At 43.6% G+C, this 22,566-nt stretch overlaps 1 protein-coding gene across 1 annotated transcript in view; it reads left to right on the forward strand.

Annotated features, from left to right (window-relative positions):
- MCOLN2 (mucolipin TRP cation channel 2) overlaps positions 1 to 21,897 on the forward strand; it is a 56,225-nt gene extending 34,328 nt beyond the window's left edge. The window contains exons 7-14 of the mRNA XM_059689020.1: positions 162 to 261; positions 5,437 to 5,549; positions 6,735 to 6,884; positions 8,706 to 8,807; positions 8,913 to 9,035; positions 16,440 to 16,646; positions 18,217 to 18,338; positions 21,119 to 21,897. Of these exons, the coding sequence (XP_059545003.1) occupies positions 162 to 261; positions 5,437 to 5,549; positions 6,735 to 6,884; positions 8,706 to 8,807; positions 8,913 to 9,035; positions 16,440 to 16,646; positions 18,217 to 18,338; positions 21,119 to 21,155 (954 nt within the window). The 3' untranslated portion in view covers positions 21,156 to 21,897. The remainder of the gene's footprint in view (positions 1 to 161; positions 262 to 5,436; positions 5,550 to 6,734; positions 6,885 to 8,705; positions 8,808 to 8,912; positions 9,036 to 16,439; positions 16,647 to 18,216; positions 18,339 to 21,118) is intronic.
- The last annotated feature ends 669 nt before the right edge of the window (positions 21,898 to 22,566 follow it).

Genomic DNA, 22,566 nt, shown 5'->3' on the forward strand with positions numbered 1-22,566 from the left:
CCTTGTTTTTTCATTAATGAAAGTTGTGAAGAATCATGTGATGAGGACATTTTCATCAGTACTATTTTTGGATCAGCCTGCTGTTTGGATGCTATTAAAATTTTAAGCAGAGTTGATCTAACAAGTCATATATTCTGCTCTTCATACATTTGTGTTTCCAGATTACCTTTGACAACAAAGCTCACAGTGGCAAAATCAAAATCTATTTTGACAGTGATGCTAACATTGAAGAATGTAAAGACTTAAACATATCTGGATCTGGTAAGTATCTTACATGCTTGCCCATTGGAGGATTTTTAGCATTTTATTTTGGAATTTCAGGTGTTTACATGGTTGACTTAGATGATGACGGAAAGAGAGGGATCCAGAAAATCATATCTTGAGCATTAGATTCTGTAAAGCATAGCCAGAAATTTTGCATTTTTGTTAAATTCAGCAAGTATTGATTATATACTTCTTAGAAGAGGCAGCATGCCCAGTGCTTAGGGTACAACCCTGGCAGCCAGACTGCCTAGGTTTGGGTCTTGGTTCTGTTTACTATGTCTGTGATCTTGGACAAATTATTTAACCTCTCTATGTTTCAGTACTTTTCAAAATGATGGTGATAATAGTACTTACCTTCCAGTATGTTGTGTATTAAGTGAGTTAGAATGTAAAGCAAAGCACTGAGAACAAGAGTTGGCACATAGTAATTGCTAGGCACTCTGGAGAAGAAAGAAAACACCTTAGTGAGGGAGACAGACATGCTTATAAAATCTCCAATATGTCATGGATAGCCGTACGTGGTGGAGGTACATAAGGCATGATGGTAAAGAAAGCAAAGGTTAATTTTGACTGGGGAAAACTTCCCTACGTTTCCTATCATTATTTTTCAAATAGGTTTTCAATTTCTTGCTCTCTCTCTTCTGCTTCCAATACCTCCTTGATGTAAATGTTGGTTTGCTTGAAGTTGTCCCAGAGGCTCCTTACAATATCCTCATTTTAGGTTGTGTGTGTGTGTGTGTGGGGGGGGGGATTCCTTTTTCTTTATGCTGTTCTGAATAGGTATTTTTTGCTTCCTTATACTCCTAATTGCTCTTTTGATTTTTGGCTTCATCTTCTCTACTGTTGATTCCCTGTCAATTATTCTTCATTTCAGTTAGCGTACCCTTCATTTCGTTCTGGTTCTTTTTTATCGTTTCCATGCCCCCCCTTTTTTATTACCACCAAACCAGCATTATATGAAATATTTCTTGATGAAGGAAAAGAGAAAAAATATGAATAGTAAAGTGCCAATAAATACATATCTATCAACAATTGGTTCTAAAAAACGAAATAAACAAACAAGCAGAACAGAAAGATGCATAGAAACAGAGGACATTTTGATGATTGCCAGATGGGAGGGGGTTGGAGGTTGGGTGAAGAATTAAGAAGTATAAATTGATAGTAACAGAATAGTCATGGGGATGTAAAGTACAGCATAGGAAATATAGAAAATAATATTCTAATAACTGTATGGTGTAAGATGGGTATGAGATTTATCAGGATGAGTACTTAGTAAGTTATATAATGTCTAATCACTGGGGTGTACACCTGAAACTAATGTAATATTGTATGCCAACTGTAATTGAAAAATTAAAAAATGATTAAAAAAATAATTTAAAAAAGAAGAAGAAAGGAGGTCTGGCTCCCTCCTGTGGCCAGTGAGGAGAAACACTAACATTTTTATAGGCTTCCAGAGCTGTGTAGTAAGAATCCAGATTCTGTCACTAGGAAAATACGAATTTAAAATAAAATGATGTGAAAACTTTGAAAAAAGCTGAAGTTTAGAAACTAGCTTAGAAAATGGAGCCCCCCCCCCCCCCCATGTCCGTGCCCCCTTCCTCCCCCAGTCTGATTGATTGGCCTGGCTTTGGAGAAGTGGAAAGACAGGAAGTGGGACAAAGGCAAGGGTAACATCTGGTGAGATCCTTGTGCTATTTCCAAAACTTCTGAGTTCATTCACATTCATATACTCTCCCTCTCATCATTGCCTATGTTATCTCAGGGCGAAATATGAGGGAATACCCATTTTCATATACAAACCAAATATTGCTTCTTTTGACTTCTAATACCTGTTCCCAAGTGTGCCATTAATCTCCACTTTAACTTGATTTTATGAGTGTAGCAATTTGGGCATGAGGGGCTGGAGGAGGTATTGGTGGGCAGGACTCCCCGTTGATGGCTGATGTAATGGGTGTCATAGGGGAAGGGAGTTTAGTAAGTGTGGGAAGCCCTGGGTTAGAGCCACACAGGCAGGCAGTAATGGTGTTTTACAAACCTGGACTAGTGTTTTACACACCTAGGTTTGGGCAATGTTCCCACAGGGGTAACCGAGTTTCAGTAGAGTAAGAAAGCAATTACAGTGTTCATAAAATACTTTCTGCGGCACACCAAACTCATCTTCCTAATAAAGTAAAACAATACAATACTATTTTCTCTGTGATGAGGGATGGTTTCTCTTTCTAGCTCTGGGCCTCAGTTTTCTCACTATGAGCAGTCTTAGAGATTTGGGCTAGTTAAATGTTAGACAGGAAGGTACTAGATGCTGTCCTTGCATTTTATGGATTTTCAGTCCCATTTTCCCACGAACTGCCTCTAATCCTGCCTCATTTCATGGTTTAGGAAGGAAGGAAGGAAGGAAGGAAGGAAGGAAGGAAGGAAGGAAGGAAGGAAGGAAGGGAGGGAGGGAGGGAGGGAGGGAGGGAGGGAGGGAGGGAGGAAGGAAGGAAGGAAGGAAGGAAGGAAGGAAGGAAGGAAGGAAGGAAGGGAGGGAGGGAGGAAGGAAGTGTTGGATTCTAGTCAAATTAAGTTGCTTTCCTTTTTTACCTAAACTTCTAAAGTATAAAATGGCTAAAGGTAAATGTCAGTGCTAGGTGCCAGGCATGTTACCTGGTTTCACATGGATGTCTTATCTGCTTTCCTGACAGCCCTTGAAGCAGGCACTGTTGCTTCCCCCACTTTGTAGCCTAGGCACCTGACGCCTGCTTAGCGAGGCTAAATAGTTCACTCAGTGAGTTACGTGCTTTGGCTGGCTGTGGTCATAACCCACTGGTGAGCAGCTTTACCCTCGGACACTCATGCTGCTGTCACTCACACCTTGTTATTAGTAAGTCTGCGGAAACTCCGATCTCTCTCTCAAACACTTCTCTGCAGAGGTGTCGCTGAGGAGCACTCTGACTTTGGACCCCTTGGAAGGTTGCCTGTCCCCAGTCCTGTTTCCTTCTCCTCTGGCCTTTCTCCATCTCGTTCCTGAGCTCATTTCCTCTTCTAATTCTCAAGCATTACTGCCCCCCACCCCCTGCCCTCTGTCTACTTTTCTCTCTGTGGTCTGAGTGGCTGTGCCCACACTCATGGCTTTAGCTGCCACCGAGCCATCCTCTCTCATCATGGACATTTAGACTGAGCTCAGTTTATGGAGGACAGAAAACCAGGAGTCGTGTCTGCTTGGTCCTTCTTCCTTGTTCCCTGAGTCCCCTTGGAGACCATGCTGCCTCTCTCTGCTTCATCTCTCACCACTTTGTGCCTCCTCCTTCTGTGCCTTTTCTGCCTCTGACTTAGCTCAGACCTTCACAAGTTCTTAGATTATTCGGTGCTCTTCTCATGTTCTGCTGGAGTCCCTGCATTTACTTGTAAGCACACTGAAGCATTATGCTAAGCAAACGCACTGTAGTGTTGACAAAATACATTTGATCCCTGCCTCCCAGAGCCAACCATTTGGTGGGGAAGATGGGCATTGAATGATTCCATGGTAACCATGGTGTTTGCTGTTTACCTGGGCTGTTTCCTGTGCTTTCCTATATGAACTTATTTTTTTAAAATATATTTTATTGATTTTTTACAGGGAGAAAGGGAGAGAGATAGAGAGCTAGAAACATTGATGAGAGAGAAACATCGATTAGCTGCCTCCTGCACATCTCCCACTGGGGATGTGCCCGCAACCCAGGTACATGCCCTTGACCGGAATCGAACCCGGGACCCTTCAGTCCGCAGGCCAACATTCTATCCACTGAGCCAAACCGGTTTCGGCCATATATGAACTTATTTAATCTTCACAACAGCCCTATGATTAGTTGTTGTTTTTTACCCACTTTTTGGATGAGGAAACCGAGGCACCTTCCCTAGGGCTGCTCAGCTTCTGAGTGCAGAGCTGAGATTCAGACCCAGGTTTTCAGGCCCCCCAGAGGCCATGTCCTTTCCCATTTTTCACCGTCTCTGTTCCTTACTGTGCTCTCTTTGAAGGTGTAATTTCAAGTTCAGTGGTCATCAAGCAAAGGAGACTATAGGTGTGTACATTATGGAGAGTGCTGTGAGAGTAGGGGATGGGCTAATAAAGATGGGAATTCAGGGAATTTTATTCTGAGAAGATGATACTCACTTTGAAACCTAAGGCTGAAAAAGAACAATTTTTTAAAAAAATATATTTTATTGATTTTTTACAGAGAGAAAGGGAGGGGATAGAGATTTAGAAACATCTAACAGCTGTCTCCGGCACACTCCCTACTGGGCGTGTGCCCGAAACCAAGGTACATGCCCTTGACCGGAATTGAACCTTGGACCCTTGAGTCTGTAGGCCAATGCTCTATCCATTGAGCCAAACCACTTAGGGAGAAAAAGAGTAATATTCACATGTGTGATGGAGAGAGTGCTGTTCCAGGCAGAGGGATCATCATTTGCAAAGCCCCTGAGGCAAGAGTGAGAGAGAACCTGATAGGAGGTGGGAAGAAGCATGGCCTCAGGATAGAGAAGATGAGGGGAGAGAAGCAATCGGCAGGTGATGGGACTGCAGGGATGGACAGGGGACCCAGGCAGGGGAGAGCCATCGTTGGTATTTGGGATAATTCCATGAAGTCAGAGAGAAGCTAAGGTTACAATTTCATCTTCCTCCAGTACATTCCCCATGCTACTGTGTTCCAAAACATACTCTCCTTCTTACTACCATTCCAGGTGGTTATTTTCTCCATGTGCAGAAAGAGCTTATTGAATGCTGGGAAAGTGCACAGTAAGGTTGAGAAACAGAAATGGGGAGTCTGAGTCAGAGGCATTTTAAATTGCATGTTTCTTCATTAATGGAGAATGTGATGTTTGTGCTTGTATGCGAAAGACCTCAGAGTATGTCAATAGTTTTGCCTCTTATGAATGGAGCCCAAATGGACCACCTTCTGTCAAATTATAGTCTATGTAAATCTTTACAAATACATTTTAGTACATCTCTTAAGAGTTTATATGTTTTTAAATGTATAATTCCTAATAACGGAAAGTTTTACCTTATTTGTAGACTTCTGAGTAAATGTATTGCGATTTGTTTCTGATGTTTTTTGAATTTATCATCTAGACTTCTTTTTTGACGACCATCTTGTCAGAAATTATTCCCCAGTGAGATGTGTTTATCATTTGGATTCTGATTTTATTCCTCAGTTCAGAAGAATGCTCAGTATGTGCTGGCATTTGATTCGTTCGTCATTGTGATTTGCTTGGCGTCTCTGATTCTGTGCACAAGATCCATTGTTCTTGCTTTACGCTTACGAAAGGTATGTGTGCTTGCATTTTCTTCCTCCCCTCTTGGCCTCCACCATCAGTTTGTCCAAACAGTGGGCCCTGGTGTAGGGTCATCCTGTCCTTTCTGGAGCCCTTGACTAAATTAGGTTCCTTTGAGTGATTGCCCCCTAAAAGGCATTCATCAACCTGAGGTGTGTAGGGTGAGTGCAAGCTCCCATCATGTCAGGTGGGACCCGATAATTATCTTGCTTAAAACTGAGCTAATGAGCACAGGTGCACAATGGTGAGCTCTCAAGCTCTTGAATGTTTCCAGAATAAAGGAGACCCTTTTGAATTCAGGAGTAAATCTTAAGAACAGAATAATAGCATGTGTGGGTTTCATCTGTTGCCTTCAAATAAGATTTCATTTTGACAGGGGGCATAATACGTGGGTTATAATGAAGCATAAAATACTTTATTCTATATTTTAAATAGCTTGAAAATTCTCCCCCGAGTTTCATTTCACCTTGTTACTCTCAGGGCTCTTGTGAAGATATAGCCCAGCTCCCCACAAATCTTACTCTGGTTTGTGGCGTGTGTGGAAATGCAGAATGGGGTGAGGTGCATGAAGTCATCAGTAGGCCATTGGTGGAGCAAGAAAACAGTCTTCGTTCTATTGTTCTCATTCTTGACCTCTGTCAACTTATTTTGTAAATATCCGCTTGTCTTACTGCCCCTTCCCCGCAAGTCCCCTGATACTCTGATCCCAGGTCAGAGTCCTGGTTCTGCCTAAGCAGAGGGGGTGGGCATTGGGAGCACACACACACTGGAGCTGGAAAGCCTGGGCATCCATCCTGGCCCTGCCTCCCCAGCCTCAGCTCTCTCCTCTGGAAGATCAGGCTACTAATGCTTGGTGCATAGGGTACTGTCTGGTTGAGTGAGGTGATAAAGTAATGTGTTTGGGATGTACTGTGTGCCAGCTCTTACAAGAGTCTGTTGGAGAGAAGAGCATAAGCATATAATCTTTGAGTTCACTTGGTAGGCACTTGAAGGCTTTACACTAGCTGGGCAGGTGAGGGGGAAAGTGTGGGCATAATCTCCAGCCTTGAGATGGATCTATGGAGCTGGGTAGGTAACACCGTATCATGTTACAGGTGAGAGCTCTGTTTGGCACTTACCTTCTCCTTCCAGAGGGCAGTGTGGTTTGTAATAAATACTTTTTAAAATGTTTGCTGCAGAGATTTCTAAATTTCTTCCTGGAGAAGTACCAGCGACACGTGTGTAGTGCTGACCAGTGGGAGTTCATCAACGGCTGGTATGTCCTGGTGATTATCAGCGACCTCATGACAATCATTGGATCCATCCTCAAAATGGAAATTCAAGTGAAGGTGAGGGGCCACCCACTTTAAGTCTGCTGCTCTTTCTATCCTGGATGATCCTTTAGGATATTAAAGCCTTGTGGAGACTAGTTTGATTCTCATGTTTTCTCTTTTCTCGCTTCCTTATATCGGAAGCCTCCTCTGACCCAATTCCTTGTGGAGGGAACATAAGGAAACCGATGTTCTGGGGGAGATGATATCCCTATGAATATCCCCAGGAACCTTGCAGCTTCTTGAGCATAGGAACTGAAGTTTGAGAAGATTGGTTGTTTGGGCGGGTTTCATTTATTTTTTTTAAATCGCAGGAGAAGCAGTGATGCATGAACCAGTTCTATCAAGAGCCAGTCCTGCCCAGTGGGTGCTCTGGCAGGTGGGGGTGAGGGCAGGACTATTAGAGTGTCTGCCAGGTGCCTGACTGCATAGAACTTCGCTGATTTGATCTTATAACAAAGTCTTGACCCTTCACCCAGATATTCTCCCCTCCAGGCTGTGCTGTCCATCGGGGAGTCTAACTTTCCCTCCCGACACTAACATAGCTCCTGCTTGTCCATCCTGATGACCTCTGGCTTCCTTCGGGCCAGCTCCTCTCTGGCCTGGACTGCTGTAGCTGTCTCCTCATTGCTTGTCCACCTTTAGCCTTACATCCCTCAGATCCACCCACACAGCTGTCAGAGGAAAGTCCCTGGAAGTTTCTATCCTACTGTTACGTCCCTTCTCATGGGAACCCCCTTGAGTGGACTGGCCTCCAGGGCCCTCTCATCTAGCTCTGCCTCCCTCTCCTGCCTGAGATTCACTGAGCCATCCATACTGACCCTCTAGCACAACTTTCTGGCTCTTCGCATTGGGCCCTGGTTCAGTCTTTTGATCATTTACCTGCAATGCTCTCCCCCAGCCTGTCCCCCAGGCCCAGCCCTGCTCTGGGTCATGCCCATGGGAAATTCTCTGTGACAAGCTGGGCACTGCATCTCTCACTGCACTTAGCATATTATATTAAAACTAGAAGCCTGGTGCATGAAATTCATGCACTGGAGGGGGTTGTCCCTCAGCCCAGCCTGCACCCCTCTCTAATCTGGGACCCCTTGGGGGATGTCCGACTGCCAGTTTAGGCCCAATCCCACAGGGACATCCCTCTCACAATCCGCAACTGCTGGCTCCCAACCGCTCGCCTGCCTGCCAGCCTGATCGCCCCATAACCACTCTCCTGTCAGCCTGATTGATGTCTAACTGCTCCCCTGCCAGCTAGGTCACCCCCAACTGCCCTCCCCTGCTGGCCTGGTTGCCCCTAACTGCACTCCCCTGCTGGCTTGGTTGCCCCTAGCTGCCCTCCCCTTCTGGTTATCTTCTGGCGGCCATCTTTTGACCACATGGGGGTGGCCATATTGTGTGAGGGTGTGACAGTCAATTTGCATATTACTGCTCCATTATATAGGATTGTGGTTGTGTGTGTATCTCCTCAATTAGATCCAGAAATCCTCAAGAGCAGAACTGTGTTAGCCAATCACGTTTGAGCTTTCTTTCAGAAATAGCTGACTTGCATCATTTCATATTTAACAAACACCATTAGTTTATATTCTTTAATGCCTAAGTAAATGCATTTTCTGTTTCAGGATATTATTTTAACAAAAAATCAGTTCAACCAATTGAAATACTAAAAGGAAAGAAGAAATACATTTGGGACTGTGCTCTCTATTACTCTCCTCTTCAATTTAAAAGCCCTTAGGATCACCTATAGAGAGCAGGCAGTCCATTCTTTTCCTATCAACTTAAAGTGATATTAATAAGCTGAGGGGAATAGAATATGTTGCTCATATCTGTTTTTTCATTCCTTAGAATATCACAAATTACGATCTGTGCAGCATTTTGCTTGGAACGTCCACGCTTCTTGTCTGGGTCGGAGTCATCAGATACCTGGGTTACTTCCAAAACTATAATGTAAGGATGTGGCATTGGGTCGTGTCATAGGATTGAGATTCATTTCTTCTTCAGGTTCCAGTAAGCTCCTTTGTAATGCCCCCCGCACTGCTGGTGTCTTTTCAGGTGCTCATTTTAACAATGCAAGCCTCCCTGCCAAAGGTGCTTCGCTTCTGCGCCTGCGCCGGGATGATCTACCTGGGTTACACCTTCTGTGGCTGGATCGTCTTGGGCCCGTATCACAACAAGGTGTGTAGCCCTGGTTCTTCCTTCTGCAAATTAGGCACCTGAGAAGTGGGCTTCCAGGGCAACCTTTTTCCTACTCTCCCCCAACATATACCCTCAGCGCCAGGAAAGCCATGTCTTTGCATCGGGTTTCTTTTCCTTTCCTTTTACTGGATGTTGAAACCACTGTGAGGGAGTGGAGAGCACATTTCAGAGTTGTCTGGGCCTGGTTTATGGGCCACATTCCAGCCCAGCCAGTTGTCAAATAAGAAATGTCTGGACATGAGATCCTATAATAAAAATGAAAATAGAATGGGGGAAATTATTACAAAATCTTTCTAATTTAACGTATTAGGGTTTTCATCCCAATTAATCGAGGAGAACAAAGGTGGACAGAGTGCCCAGAATGGACCATATTAGGTTTATGATTAAAATGAAACACGTCTTGTCTGTGATGGTGGTTTTGATGGCAGCATTGCCTCTGCCTTATGAAAGATCAGCATCAGAATTCCAAATTGTTGCTGGGCTAAAGGCAGCATCATAACCTCAGGGACATCAAAGTTGTGCTCTTCTTGTTTTAAAATAATAACGTTGATTGGTGGAAACGTCAAGAAATGAAAGTAGGTAGGCCCTGTTTTCAAACCAATAGGTAGATAGATAGATAAATAAATAAATAAATAAACGAAAAGGAGTTATTGCAACTTGTAGTGTTTCTTCCATGGGACCCTGGCAGTTGGAACCACAGATACAACAAAAATCACAGCAGCCAACACTGTGCGCTTAGCATTTCTGTCCTCTCATTTGTTTAATCTCCGCAGCAGCCCCTGGCCCTGTTCTCCTGGCTCAGGTGCTGTGCAAGGAGAAAAGAGGTGACGTGCAAAGGGTCACACTGATGCTTGTATTACAGCTCAGCCTCAACCTCTGACCTCTCCAATTGCCTTAAACAAAACATATGCTTATATCTGGTTTACACACTGTTCACAAAACGTGAGCAATCCAGAAAGGTCGAGCTCTGTGCGTTGTCCTCCTTGAATATGTCCTAGTAAATTGGCACACATCCAGGCTTCCTCCTCTTTCGGGCTTGCATCTGATACGTCCGAAGAGAATCATTGTTTTCCTGTTGGAAAGGCATAGTGAACAAAGTGACAGTCTCTGGGTTCATAGTAAATCTTGATAATATCACTGCTCTCCCTATTCCTTGCCACTGAGTCCTGATGAAATTTGCTGATATGATCTCTCTGATCTGGAGAACTAACTGTGTGAGTGCCCAGGAAAATTAACATTTTTCTTCTTCACTTGCCACATTCTTGAATGCTTCTCCAGATTTTTGTCACTAGAGGACAGTGTTGCACTGTCTGAAATAAATACCAAGTTTACTGGTACAGATTTCAGCTTTAATTCACAGGTCCAAGGCCTCAGGACAAGTAGTCCTATCTCTTTTGCCCTTCATCTCCCTACCCCATCATTGTCCTGGAAGGTGCTCAGATAATGCTACTTGAATTTTACTAATATAGCTACCATTCTTGAATGCTATGTGCCAGATAGATATAGGACCCAAGTTCCTTAGCTCCCTTGCTATGTTAACTCCCCAGTAGCCCCATAGGAAATGGGGATCTTACTGTGTTCCACAGTTTCCCTGAGGCTACACAGCTAGTAAATGGCAGATAAAGGATTCACGTCCAGGTTGCCTGACCCTAATACCCATCTTTGACCAATACCCAGTAGGGCTTTTCTTGGAATTGCCTAAAACAGACCATTGCAGACGAGCATTTCGTTTGACTGAATAGATCAACTCTGAGAGAGGAGAGCCACATAACCAGTCTCATTTCTCTCTATTTGCTTTGAGGATCCGACTGCATGTTCATATGTTTAATCCTGTCGTTTCAAAGGATGCGGGGGAGACTGGGATGCTCTGGACCAGCATTGTCCAATAAAGGGGCAGTGAGCGCTACAAATGAGAACCACAGGTGGCTTCAAATTTTTCCAGTAGCTATACTGAAAAATTTTTAAAAAGAAACAGATAAAATTGTGATTTTAATTATATATTTTATTTACTAGTAGGCATTGAGATATTTTGCACTCTTTATTTTTGTACTAAATCTTTGAAATTCAGTGTGTATTTCACCCTGACAACACAGGAGGTGCTCCACAGCCACATGTGGCTGGCAGCTACCGTAGTGCATGCTGCACTTCCCGCCTGTGTGTCTCAGCATCTGCCTCCGTTTCCCCCACAGGAGCAGGGATAAGGGCTGTGTCCAGGGCTGCCTACCAGGCCTGTCTATGGCGTCTGTCTCTCATCTCCACCCACTGGGGAAATGCACAGTTCAGTTACTTTACTGAATGCACCAGCCAGTGGAAGAAGAAAAGCTTCAGTCTGACTCAGGACTCCGTGCTTTCCTTCTCCATATTGCTGCTTCTATGAGTCTGAAGTTAGAAATGCTTCCTGCCCCCTGTGTCTCTCCTCCCATCCCCCCAATTAATTCAAACTGTCAATCATTCAGGTTCTGCCAGTCAGTCTCTGTTGAATCAGAAGACCTTCTGTAGTACCCGAAGCCTTCAAAAGCTGGACAGCACAGCAAGCATTTCCTAGGATCTAGAATCATAGCCACCTGAGGTGTAGAAGCTAACTCTTTCTTTAAGCAAACCATCCACTCTAGCCCAGTCGGCGTGGCTCAGTGGTTGCGCATTCACCTATGTACCAGGAGGTCATGGTTCTATTCCCGGTCAGGGCACATTCCCAGGTTGTGGACTCAGTCCCCAGTGGGGGGTGTGCAGGAGGCAGCCAATCAATGACTCTCTCTCACCATTGATGTTTCTACAGCCACTCTAAAGAGGAGGTCTCAGGAAAACTAGTTGTACACTGCAGCTTGACTGGTAGCAAGACCCATATTTTCGCTTCCTGTTTTCATGGTAGACATTGGATTGCAGTTGAAAGAGGGAAGAGATGCAAGCAGTGTCCCATCGGTATCGGTACCAGCACTAATGGACTTTGGCACAGTGCCCTTTCAAATGTATGGCACCAAGGGCTAGAGACTGTTGATGTTTAATAATTCAAAACCAGGTCTGGAAGAACATTACTCTAAAGTAACTTTTACATTTCCGGAGGACTTCTTTGCTGTGAAGAATAAATCATAGTCTTGCATTGTCCTTATTTCAGAAATGAGAGGACCAAGGCATCGAAACGTTGTTGGCCTTTGCTGATGCCATGGGTAAACACTGTGGCAGAGCCTGCATTACATCGTCCTGCTCTCAAAGTCTCTAGTTTTAGCCAAGTACCTCTCTTATTCAAAAGAACTATTAGCCAGATAAAACATTAAACCTAAATATTGCTCTTGAAGGTGATTTTTATGTCCTTCTCTGACATAAGCTGTTGCAAGTTATATTTTCATTTAAATTTTTTTTAAAAAAGTTCTTTCTGGTTCGATTTAAAAATATCATTTGTGAAACAAATGCTTGGGTTTGCACTGTGGTCCCAAAGGCCCTATGGGGACTCTTTATGGAAATACCCATTTAATATTTATTAAATGTCCACTGTGCTCCAAGCATGTCAGGTTCTTCTAGGCTGAGTTCTGGAAGGGCAGTGACTATAGCTCATTGCTGCTTGCATCCCCTGGGTCCAGCACAGAACATGGCAGGGATTCTCCAGGTTTGTTACCCAACAAGAAACAGAGAGACAGTAATACCTGCTTTCCAGGGGCTCACAAGTTCCTAAGAACCACAGCAACTCTTTATAAATGCAGTCCTTCTGGGCTGGAAGCACCTTAGGACCCCACTTCTCCTCACCTTGGTTACTTCTAATGTTCACTTCTGTGGAGTTTGGCCCCTGAAAGTGACTGGTTCACAGCCACCTGTGGTACCAATGACAGGGTGTATGCCAGTCACCTACCTTATGGCGTCTCTGTTTTGACTTTTTGCTGGGTGAAAGTGAGTCTCACCCGCATAGAGGAGAGAGAAGCATACCGGCTGTGAATAACATGAATGCTGAGACAGGTATTGTTTCTAAATGGACACTAAGTCACGGCACTGGAAACGAAGGGGTGAATTGGATATGTACCAACCAACCAGCTATTTGTAATTCTGGAACCTGAAGCACAGACTGTTAGGGGTTGTGGAAACTAAACAAAGGAATTGGCCAGATTCCAAAATAAACGATGAGAAACATGAATTATGAATGGTGCTGTTAGAGTTGTAATTGCTAGCCATAGAAACCAGCTTTAACTTAGTTTTCTGAAGGCTAGATGGAAAATATGTACTCGGAGAACTGCCTGTCATACTGTTAAACAATTTGCATATTGTTGTGCTTGGCTCAACTGGATGTTCCCTCCAGGTCTCTGTGGAGAGCAGCTTTGGAGCTGTTGCTGAAGCAGCACAGGCCTGGGCAGGGTCCCTGTTGGGGTTACATTTGTGTCTGCTGCCCCGGTCACAGACTTTACCCTGTGCATCCAGTCATGGAGGAGGGAGGGTCGGACATGGTGTTTCCATCCAGTTGGAGTATGAAGAAGGGTTCAAAACCAATTAGAAGGCCAAGCAGTAGTTTACACTGTGATTCTTACTGATACACAGAAGGGACTAGTGCTGCAAAGGCTCTCTGTCTCGAGGTAGACTTGAAATAGCCCTTCAAAGTTGGCTTTGTTGGACACAGGAGAAGGTATCAGATGAAGAGAATAAATCTCACGAGGAAAAGATGGAGAAATGGGTGTGGTGTTGTAGGAGGAGAAAAGCACAAGGTAATATTGACAGTGGGGAGATGGAAGGAAGCCACGCAAAGGAGGGCCTATCCCAGCCTTCTTGGTGTGATTTTTTTACTTTGCATCCAGACTTTGTATAGTCTTAATGCAAGAGAAATGACCCGAAGGTTGCATTCTGTGAAGTTTAGACTTTACCACAGCCGCTTGGACTGAAGGGCGAAGAAGCTGGAGTGAAGGAGACTTCCTCAGAGTTTCTGTAATAATCCAGACGTGAGTGTGGACCTGAGAGTGGAGTAGATAGACTGGGTCAGGGAAACGTAGGAGCAGCAGACCTTCGCGGAGTGAAGAGAGTGGGAGAGCAATCCATTCAACACATAGTTTTAAGTACTCGATTATTTGGGAGTAAATGTTTCTTCGGTAGGAGACTGAAATTACTGACCAGGAGCAGGACAATTGGAAGGAAAGCCCAGTTTCCAGGTTAGGGGGTGGGAGGTTTTATTTTGTTGCATGTGAAGTAGTAGTACAACTTCCAAGTGGAGATGTTTTGTAGACATTTGCTGCAACCTTTTGCAGCAAGGATTCAGAATCTGGAGAATGGATCTACTAGATAAGAAATATAAATTTAGAAGGCATTGGGGGGAGCCAGGCGGAAACCTACTCTAGTGGAGTGGCTCCCTGAATCTCCGGATCTACTGCTTTTTATTTACTAGAATATACATTTGCCCTTTAGCAAACCAAACAGACATATCAAAGGTAAGGTTTGGTAAACAGTAAAAGATGATCAGGTTAGGAGAATGCCTTCAGCCACCATTGTCTCGACAGAACAATCGGTACATAGCTTTTAGCCCTTGCTAAAGCCCAAGGTCCATCAGCCTTCTGACTGTTCTCTCACATTTATTATGCCAACCACCTGTTGGTCTTTGCCTCCAGCAGACATTCACCAGGGACATGGCTGTCCCCAAAGCCACACTGACTTAATGGGCACATGGCCCCCACTGCTAACAATTTGGTTCAGAACTCTAGGTAGCTGTTCCCTCGGTGTTTTTGAAAACCATACCATTTTTTACCTGTTAGGTCATTATTATTCTTTAGAAGCTTCCATCTAATGTTAACCCTCTGGCCCTAAGATGTTAGCTTATGAAGCATCTGCTGTTCGTTTTTAGCCGATGTGGCCGGAGTTTGTCAGCCACAGACCCTGGAATGGCCGCCTGGGGATTGCAGTTGAAACACAACCCTCAGACCAGCTCTGAACTGCAGATGTATGCCTCCGACTCCCTCATGTCAACATTTCCACCTGGCACCTCAAGCTGCCTTGTCTAAAACTGAGACCATTAGTAGTCCTAGACTTATTTCCCCCTCAGTTTCCTCCTTTTCCAGTCTTATCTGGACCCTGTGCATTCCTGGCTTCTGCACTCACCCCTGCCGCATGTCCCTGCCCTGGGCTGTTTCCAGACTAGGAGATCTACCACATACATGCCAGGGTTGCCCTTTAGAAACAGGTCAGGTCACTCTCTGGCTGCAGTTTTTTTTCCTGGTTCCCGGTTCTGGCCTGTAATAGTTTGAAGTATGTGGAAGGCTGAGTGAGGCTTCTCAGTGTGGCACAGGCACGCCTCTCTGGCTGCCTTATATAGGCTCAGCACTGAATTTTCCATATTCACGGAGCAAACCCTTCCCTTTCTCCTCTCACTGGTGAACTCCACCTCAGGCCCTCGTTCTGAGGGTCACTTTCCTTACACAGCCCACCCCAGCTCTCCCATAGGGCACTGGAATACATTGGTTGTGGCCTGTCCACTGTTAGCCGGGAGCCCCTAAAGGCATTGGGCACAATCATCGTCTTTCTCTCTCCCATTGATGACCATCTTTGGTTTTGAATGTGCTAAAATCACCCCGACCTTCTTTGGTTGGAAAGGCTACAGTGAAACTATTCATTTAGCAAAATTTTCTTGAGCCTATATGGTATCTCAGGCACTTCCATCATTGCTGGTTGTAGAATGGAGTTGCTATAGTTCTTTCAGAAAGCGGTTTGTTTAGCACAGGGGTGGGCAAACTTTTTGACTTGAGGGCCACAATGGGTTCTTAAACTGGACCGGAGGGCCGGAACAAAAGCATGGATGGAGTGTTTGTGTGAACTAATATAAATTCAAAGTAAACATCATTACATAAGAGGGTACGGTCTTTTTTTTCAATAGTTTTATTCATTTCAAACGGGCCGGATCCAGCCCGCGGGCCGTAGTTTGCCCACGGCTGGTTTAGCAGGTTTTAGGCTTAAAAATATTAATCACTTAGACCCAATAACAGGAAAAAAACATTATGCTTAGAAATGTTCATTACATTGCTCTTGACAATAGCAACTATTATTGGGATGTTTAGTGACAGGGAAATAGTTAAACTTGACATTTCTAAGGAAAGGTCTGCTATCTAACACATGCTCTCTAAGTGTAAGTAAGATGATGGTAAGTAGGGAAAAAGAAATCAAGATCCAAAATGGTTAGATGATATGATTACAAATATATAAAAATGTATAGGAAAAAACTGAGGGAAATGTCAAGAAATAGTGAGTGCGCAAGGGAGTTTTAAATAATGTTTTCCTGCTTTGGTATTTTAGCTGTCTTAAAATGGATGTTACTCATAATAGCAATGACAACAATAGCTTCAACAAAACAAGCTAACTGGATATAGATACTTCTCTGCTTTTTTGGATGATATATCTTGAAAACTAACTTTGGTTTCCCCCCTTCAGTTTGTAGCTCTGAATACAGTTTCTGAGTGTCTGTTTTCTCTGGTCAACGGTGATGATATGTTTGCAACCTTTGCTCAAATCCAGCAGAAGAGCGTCTTGGTGTGGCTGTTCAGTCGCCTATATTTATATTCCTTCATCAGCCTTTTTATATATATGATTCTCAGCCTTTTCATTGCGCTTATTACGGATTCTTATGACACCATTAAGGTAAGTAATTATCAGGATTTCCTGAGAAGAAAACGGAAAAACCTATATAGATTGGAGCATAGGAAAAAGCTACCCTCCCCCCCCACCCCCCCCACACACTTCCTTAAAATACTATATTTTACTTAAATATTGAAGTTTTGTAGGAAAGAGGCTGTTGGCCTGGTCGACTAGCTGAGTTGGTCAGAGCATTATTTTGCTATGCCAAAGTTGTGGCTTCAATCCCCAGTCAGGGCAAATAAAAGAAACAACCAATGGATGCATAAATAAGAACAATAAAGCAATGTTTCTCTCTCTCTCTCAAATCAATTAACAAATAATTGTTTTTAAATAGAAGAAGAGAGACTTGCTGGATGTTGGAGTTTAATTTTAAATATGCATTTAGGACATCATCCCTGTCACCCAGATCACGGTGACTGATTTGGAGGTGTGGTGGAAAGAGAAAGGCAATGGGTAGAGAGGGGTTGAGTTTAGTAAATTAAGTAGTTCGATTGTTGGTCGCAGCACTGACAGTACCTGTCCTGGAACTAGGTTTTGAGTGCTAAGGGGTCATCACCATCCTGACTACTGTTCAGATATTGGAACACCTATACTAGTACACTGGATGACACAACCATTTGTGTGATACAGGTTTCCTTTAAATGATGAAAGCTAAGGCTCTGTGGCTGTTTAGCTTCCTATCTTCCTGAGCCACGTGGTGGGTTCTGTATCCTTTCAGTTTGGGTCCATTTAACTGGTTTGTAGCTTGAAGGGCGCTCTGTTGCCTCCAGTGGTGACCCATCTAGCAGCAAGTGGTCGTGCTCAGAAAGCCTGTTTCAGACCAGCATTGGAACAACCAAGGGTGCTATGTCAGTGCCTTGGGGTGTTGTGCTCTTCTTGAACCTTCTCAGACTAAACGCAGAAGAAGCTAATTCATTGGAAATACTCCTGAGCACGTTTTTGTGCCTGGGGAGGTTAGTTTCCACATAAGAGTGGGTGTGTGGCTCTAACAGCAGGGCTGGAAGTATAGAGAGACTGTTGCACACTGCTGCCCTGTGTGTCCCTGCCTTTGATGGGGCAGTGTCCCTGTGAGCGGGCCAAGTCTTGATAACCTGGTGGATGACCTCACTTAGCGTGAGGGGAGAGGGCCTCAGGGTTTTTGTGTCTGCTTGAAAGAACCTACTGCCTTCTGCCCCACGAAGTGACCCTCTTTCATAAAAGTAGAGGAAATAGAGATTACTTCTCAAGCCTTCTCAAGCAGGTTCTGCATGGGCAGTGAGGGGAAGGGGGTCTTGCGTTACTTTTAAAACTTTAGCCTTCTGATTATTGCTTTTATTTCCCTTACTAATACACCCCTCCCCTGCTTCACCCTGGCACCAGACGTGTTTTCCTTTGGGTTGTTCTCTGTTCCATGGTGGCCCTGGCTTGGCCTTCTGGGACTGACATTGATTCAGCATTATTAATATCAGTTCTTGGATCTGACCTAGCAATGTGGGAGAGCTTTATTTTAGCAAAGGTGGGTTTGGTTCGTTGACAAAGGGAGAAATTTCTCATGCTTTATACATAAGGTAACAACACTGTATACTTTTTGAAGAAATACCAGCAGAATGGGTTTCCTGAGACGGATCTTCAGGAGTTCCTGAAGGAATGTAATAGCCGAGAGGAGTATCAGGAAGAGTCCTCAGCCTTCCTGTCCCGCATCTGCTGTCTGAGGAGGTCGGTATTGTGTTTTATCAGGTCCCCATGCTCCTGAGAGGAGCTGCTCTGCTGCCTTAACAAAGAGTACTTCCCAGGTGCACACTACACTCAGAAATCAGCTTGTCGTGGGGAAGAACCCATCTTCCCTCCCACTGAAACGGCTTTAGAAATGAATTCTAATAAAACAGGGTAGAAAGCTACATGACATGGTTGGACCCTTGTGGGGATATTATGAGACTATTATGAGAAGGCATGAATTATGTCCCTCAAGTCAAGAGAGTGAACTCTTATGTGGCCAAAGTAAGAGGTCAATATATATATATAAAATTGATTTCAGAGAGGAAGGGAGATGGAGAGAGAGAGAAACATCAATGATGAGACAGAATCATTGATCAGCTGCTTCCTGCATGCCCCACACTGGGGATCGAGCCTGCAACCTGGGCATGTGCCCTGACCGAGAATGGAACCATGACCTCCTGGTTCATAGGCCGACGCTCAATCATTGAGTTGTACGGGTCAGGCAACACTCTTAATTTTAGAGGTGGAGCTCTTGGAATGTCAAGGGCATTTTCCCTTTTCACAATACGTGGTACAGATAACTCCTCTTGACCGGAACAGGAACCCTGCCTGAGAGGAGGCTGTACATGTCCTGGGCTGGAAATGCATGTCAGTAGCTCTTCGGTGACCAACTGCACTTTGCTTGCTGTTCATCAGGACACTTAAGAAAATGGTCTAGACCAGCGATGTTCAACCGTTTTCATCTCATGGCACACATAATTTTAATTACTAAAATTCTGCGGCACACCAAAAAATATTTTTTGCCGATCTGACAAAAAAAGGTATAATTTTGATTCATTCATACCAGAGGGCTATTGCGTTGGCTGTTCTCAGTTTTTTAATTTGACAGTTTAAGGGAAAAGAGGTCAGTGTTCCTGACTAAATAGTCAGGTATTGCCTGTTTTTTAAAAATTCTTGCGGCGCACCATTTGAAAACCGCTGGTCTAGACCTCAGTGCAAAGCCTCCATGTGGTGGTGTGGGGACGAGAATGGGGGTCAGGTGAGGACAGGATATCTAATTGTACACGTTTGTTTTCATCTCTAGTCAGGGTTGCGGGCTGTTAACTCAAAGTGTCCCCTACCCATGTTTTTTGAGAAAGATTCTCTAAACCAAATTTCTGAAGGAAGATGGGGAACATAATTGCTGCTTAAAAACCACAGGATGTATTTCCTGCTAATCAATTCATACCGCATCTTGGGATTTGAAATGACCTGATTGAAGCATTTCCAAAGAATGTCTAGTAAATATGAAATGAAGTCTTCTGAGAAGAGTTAAGTTTTTAAAATCACATTTTATCCTTTCAGAGCATTAAATTGTTCCCATGAAAGCTGGGATAAAGGAATATTAATTTTCTTAATAGGCAGCTACTTCCTAAGAGGCATCTTGTACAAGGAAAGTCTCCCTAAGTTGCTTTTCTAATACGTAGCTGTACAGAACAAAAAAAGAAATCATCTTGGAATGCAGTTGTGAATTCTAGAGAGTAACCTATGGGGTTTTGGTGTTTGATTTTTTTGATGTTTGCACCATAAAAAGCCCTAGGAGGTTGTTAAATGTTTTCTTGTGCAGCCACATGGAATAAGTAAAAGATGTAAGAGGTAAACTTGAAGATTAGCTAATCAGGTTGGGTCTGAGTGCTGGGATAAATATCAGCAGTTTGCCCTAAGACGTGCTAAGGGCTGCTGAGAAGATGCCTGATGCAAAAGGAGGGACAGGCCCGTCTTTAATGAAAGAATTAAATGGAACAGGAGGGTCCACCAAAGGAAATCTACTGAAAAACGGGGATGTTGGAGGTTTTGAAAAAAGAGGATATCAAAAATGAAAACAGGAGTGGCTATTACCAAAAGATAGTTATGGGTGAAATCAGCTAGAACAGCTTTAGCCAAGTAATCAAATCAAAGCCTAGATCTAGGGGGCTTTTGAAGGACCTTGCAGGGAGTAAATGAAGATCTTAGGGCCTGACGAAGGAAATGGATCATACTGGGCCTTGAGAACAAGTGATGGCTTTGACTCCGTAAAACATTAACTATACCTGGATCTATCCAAAGGCTAGGAGCCAAAGAGTGGGATAAAATTGAGGAAGGCTATGAATGGAGAGTAAATATTGGAGAAAGACCTCACTGAGAAACTCAAGGAAAAGGGTTTAGGAAGGGTGTTACGAGTATTGGTGTGTGGGCCTCCTCTCTGGGGCCATGACAGATAGTAGTCCAGCAGCCACCACAATGGATTCTCCTGCCAGTCGTTGAAGGAGCCTTTAGTCTGATCATTAAACCCCTGGATTTTCATTTTGGACCCTGCCAGTTATCAAATGTGTCCCATGACCCCTCCTACACATCTTGGTTCCTCAGTGTCATGAGGGTGAACAGATGACCTCTGACAGCCCTTCCAGCTCTAATGTAATGTGGTTCTTTGGAAAGATGTGCTTGGTTGAACAGATGCAGAACTTACCTTTCGCCTTCTCCACTGCAGTGAAGGATAGTCTGCGGTTCCAGGCACTAAGAAGGCTTGTCAAGGAAAGGAGATGGAGGGTCCCAAAGAGGTAGACAGCTCCTCCAAGTTGCCAAAAGCATCTGCTCAAACCAAAAATAATGTCAAATGCCCTTCTTAATTTTTTCCCTTTTTAATGTTCCATTTAGCATGTTGATAAGCTATGCATGCCTAGATATGAAGTATTTCTGTTCCTTCCCAAAGATGTTTGAGTCATAATCTCTTTTCTCCTTCCCCCTCCCCTTTTCTGTTGTAGGAAAGAAAGTGATGACCACTTGATATTTACTAACTAAAATCCTTCTGCCAAAGATAATCAAGTCCGGGCCTCCTTATCCAGTGACAATGCAGAGGGACCCCGAATGGCTTGGACCAGCATGTCCAACACACTGCTGTTTAATGTGGAGTGGGAAAGAGGACCGACTGTCAGCTGGCTGACCACAACTGCAGCTCCAAAGTTCCTTTTTATACCCTTGGATGATGAAGCATAGACCATAGGCAATTACTGGGCATTAGTGCAATAGATTAGTGATAATGAAATTCTTTTAATTTATGACAGGACAATGTTGGGATGCAAAAAAAAATCCCATTTCAAAATGTGCAAAACAATGGTGTTTAAAACCACACATTGAAAGATGTGTGTTTATCCTCAAATTGGAGTTTGTTTTAAAAGTGATTCTTGGCTTAGAAGACATTTGGTCTGCACAGAGATGAAGTTGGTTGCAATTTCAAATTATAGACTCAAGCTGGAAATCTATTTGGCCATTTAAAGATGACATTTCAATCAACAGAAAGACATTTCTTGGCCTGTTTTCCTGTGATTTTCTCCAGTGTGATATGAAGCAACCGCTGGCATAGTGAGATGAATAGGAAACACCTTTCACTTGCGCTGATTGTTGATTGTACACGTGACACGTGGAGGTAAACTATAGCTGAGCTCATTCGTGTTAGCAAACAGACTCCACCGGGTGGGGCTTTACCCTTGTCAAGCAAGGAGAGATGGCATTTTTTACCTAAATAAATTTATTTTTATCATAATATATGGAATTACTAGTATTTTTTTTTAATGTAGGCTCTCTTAACATCTACCTAGTGAAAAAAACATGTCACATCATGTCTCTGGTCTCCCAAAGGGATTTCCCATTTTCTTAAAAGCAGCAGAGATGTGGGAGCTAACATATAGAAGTTATTCAATAAATATTTATAACAATGACTGCAGAGATTAAGATCACTGTATGCATAGTTTTATTTCATACTTGAGCTATCTCATATGCCAACTATTTTGAAATTATTGGTGAAGAGTAGAATCTGAATTAAGCAGAACCCTCATCCCAGGGGTCTCTCTCTTTTCCGCCTGCCCCTCCTTGCCAAGCCCCTACTAGATTTTCCATCTTATGCCCCTGTCTTTCTCCTTGTCCCTACACTTTCTCCATGTGGCTGCACTAAGTCTAGGCAATGAAAATCATCCATTTAATACCATTTAGGTGTATATAAAGTGAGTGACTCGTGTGTACATACAGAATACTTTGCTAACATTATAATTTTAATTATTTTCTTGCCAAAAAAATGTCAAGAGTTATATTTCTCCTTTGATCTAATGAGCCTTTAACTGGTGTTTCTACAGTCAGTTGCATGACTCCAGAATCAGGTATGCAATTAGATCACATACTTATTTCTGAGTATAAAAAATACTTAATTTGTCTCTGA

This window comes from Myotis daubentonii, chromosome 3, assembly GCF_963259705.1.
Source record: "Myotis daubentonii chromosome 3, mMyoDau2.1, whole genome shotgun sequence".
In the NCBI taxonomy this organism is placed as follows: domain Eukaryota; kingdom Metazoa; phylum Chordata; class Mammalia; order Chiroptera; family Vespertilionidae; genus Myotis; species Myotis daubentonii.